General features: G+C 43.7%; 1 protein-coding gene across 1 annotated transcript in view; it reads right to left on the reverse strand.

Moving 5' to 3' along the window:
- Positions 1 to 1,756, reverse strand: part of LOC104271931 (chromosome unknown open reading frame, human C11orf30) — a gene marked incomplete at its 3' end in the record, with an annotated part of 35,134 nt that overhangs the window by 25,944 nt on the left and 7,434 nt on the right. The window contains exons 4-5 of the mRNA XM_009866769.1: positions 1,633 to 1,756; positions 331 to 483 (exon numbers count right to left, since the gene is read on the reverse strand). The exon at positions 1,633 to 1,756 is cut by the window's right edge and continues 70 nt beyond it. Coding sequence (XP_009865071.1) covers positions 331 to 483; positions 1,633 to 1,756 — 277 coding nt within the window. The remainder of the gene's footprint in view (positions 1 to 330; positions 484 to 1,632) is intronic.

Genomic DNA, 1,756 nt, shown 5'->3' on the forward strand with positions numbered 1-1,756 from the left:
AGTGGTTGGGTGTGCTGGGATGAAGGTTGGACTGGATGATCTTCAGAGGTCCCTTCCAACCCCTGCCATTCTGTGATTCTGCGATTAGAAATCCACTGATACAAATCTATTTTCAACGTACTTTTCAGTCTGGGTGTCCTCGCCACTACCACTCCCTGCAGCATTTTACAGAGAGCGGGTTTCTCCTGACCCCGGTTTCTCCGAAAAAAGGGAAGCGATGAATTCATTCTTCAGCCAAAACCGAGGAGCTCGAGGGCCAGAGCGCTGAACTCGGCCCCGAGGCCGTCCCTTTCTTTCCCTTCCGTTAACCAGCCGCTAGTTATCACTTACTTTTGACGTAAACAGCACTTCCACTCGGCAAGACGACTACACTGGAGGCTGGGCTGGCGGGTCTGGGGGACTTCGCTGTCGCTACACTGCCACTTGGCACAGGGGTGGATGGTGGGGTTGAAGTGGTACTGGTGTAGGAATAGCAAACCACCACTGAAGAGGAGAAAAGACACCTTCCGGGTAACCGAAGCGCAGAATCTCATTATTCTATCGCTATTTTTAACAACTGCAATGGAAGCCAAAGGCTTTAGTGGGTCATTAGCCGCATCTTTTCCCTCTCCGATGCTGTGACTGTCGAATACTCACCAGTTTGAGCTAAGTGTGGCCACAGAATTAACAGCCTTCAAAGATAACGATGAATTCTAGCCTCCCCTCCTCCTGTCCTGAGAAATTCGGGCTGCTAATTCTAGATTTTAATTTATTTTTTTATTTGTATTAATCTGATGTTTTACTTTAGAATTTGTTGGGTTTCGTTTATAGCGTTAATTCAATATTCCGATCTTTTTGCTGTTCTGGAAATGATCACAGCCCCACGGGTAACTGATAGAAAAGAAAACAGCTCACGCCTCTCCTCAACAGTTGAAGAAATCAAAATATTCTTTCAGCAACAAACCACTGATTTTGCTAATCAGGTTTTTTTTAAAATCGTTGCTTGTGAGTAACAGCACAAAAATCCAGTGTTTCTCACAAAAGCTCGTTTCAAGAAGCTTTAACACATTCTCCAGTTCCACGAAGGTTATTTCAAGCCTGTTCAGCCAAGCCAGACGGAATGCGCACGGGCATTATTTAAAAAAGGCAGAGGGAAAGCAAAAAGCAATCTTTTCACTTGTTAACTTGATATGTTTAATCCGGAGGAAAAAGAAAACGACGAGAAAAAGAAAGCCAACAGAATTTTCTCGAATTAACCAAAACCTACTTACATTCTTAGAGTGTTCTGAAACATCTTTCACCACTCGCAGAACTTTACAAAGACTTGAATTATCGGTCCAAGTTTTTACAGTTTAGAGCTCAACAACTGAAGCAGTGAACATCCCCCTCATTCCCTTGCATTTTGTGTTGTTTTAATTTCAGTTGCCAGCGTGCACATTAACACAAAGCGATCAGATTCATGTCGCACATGCACCTTGCTTAAAAGACTTTTTATTTTTCCACACTTCTATGAATAACGTGCAGTAAGAAATATTTGGATTTTTTTTTTAAAAAAAAATGTATCTAACACTTAAAATCCAAGAAAACAATTGATACCCTGGTGAGTTTTTTTATATCCCCATAGACTGGAGTGGAATCCTGCCTTTTTCTCACCTTCTTTGTTTCCAGTTTCTGCCGGCACGGGAAGCGAAGCGTTGTGCTGCACAGCTGCGTTGGCGACAGCGTTGGCGGTAACGGTAAAAGCCGTTTGCGGGACGAGCCGCGGCATCAGCGGCAC

This window comes from Apaloderma vittatum, unplaced genomic scaffold (assembly GCF_000703405.1).
Source record: "Apaloderma vittatum isolate BGI_N311 unplaced genomic scaffold, ASM70340v1 scaffold19983, whole genome shotgun sequence".
NCBI classification, from domain to species: Eukaryota; Metazoa; Chordata; class Aves; order Trogoniformes; family Trogonidae; genus Apaloderma; species Apaloderma vittatum.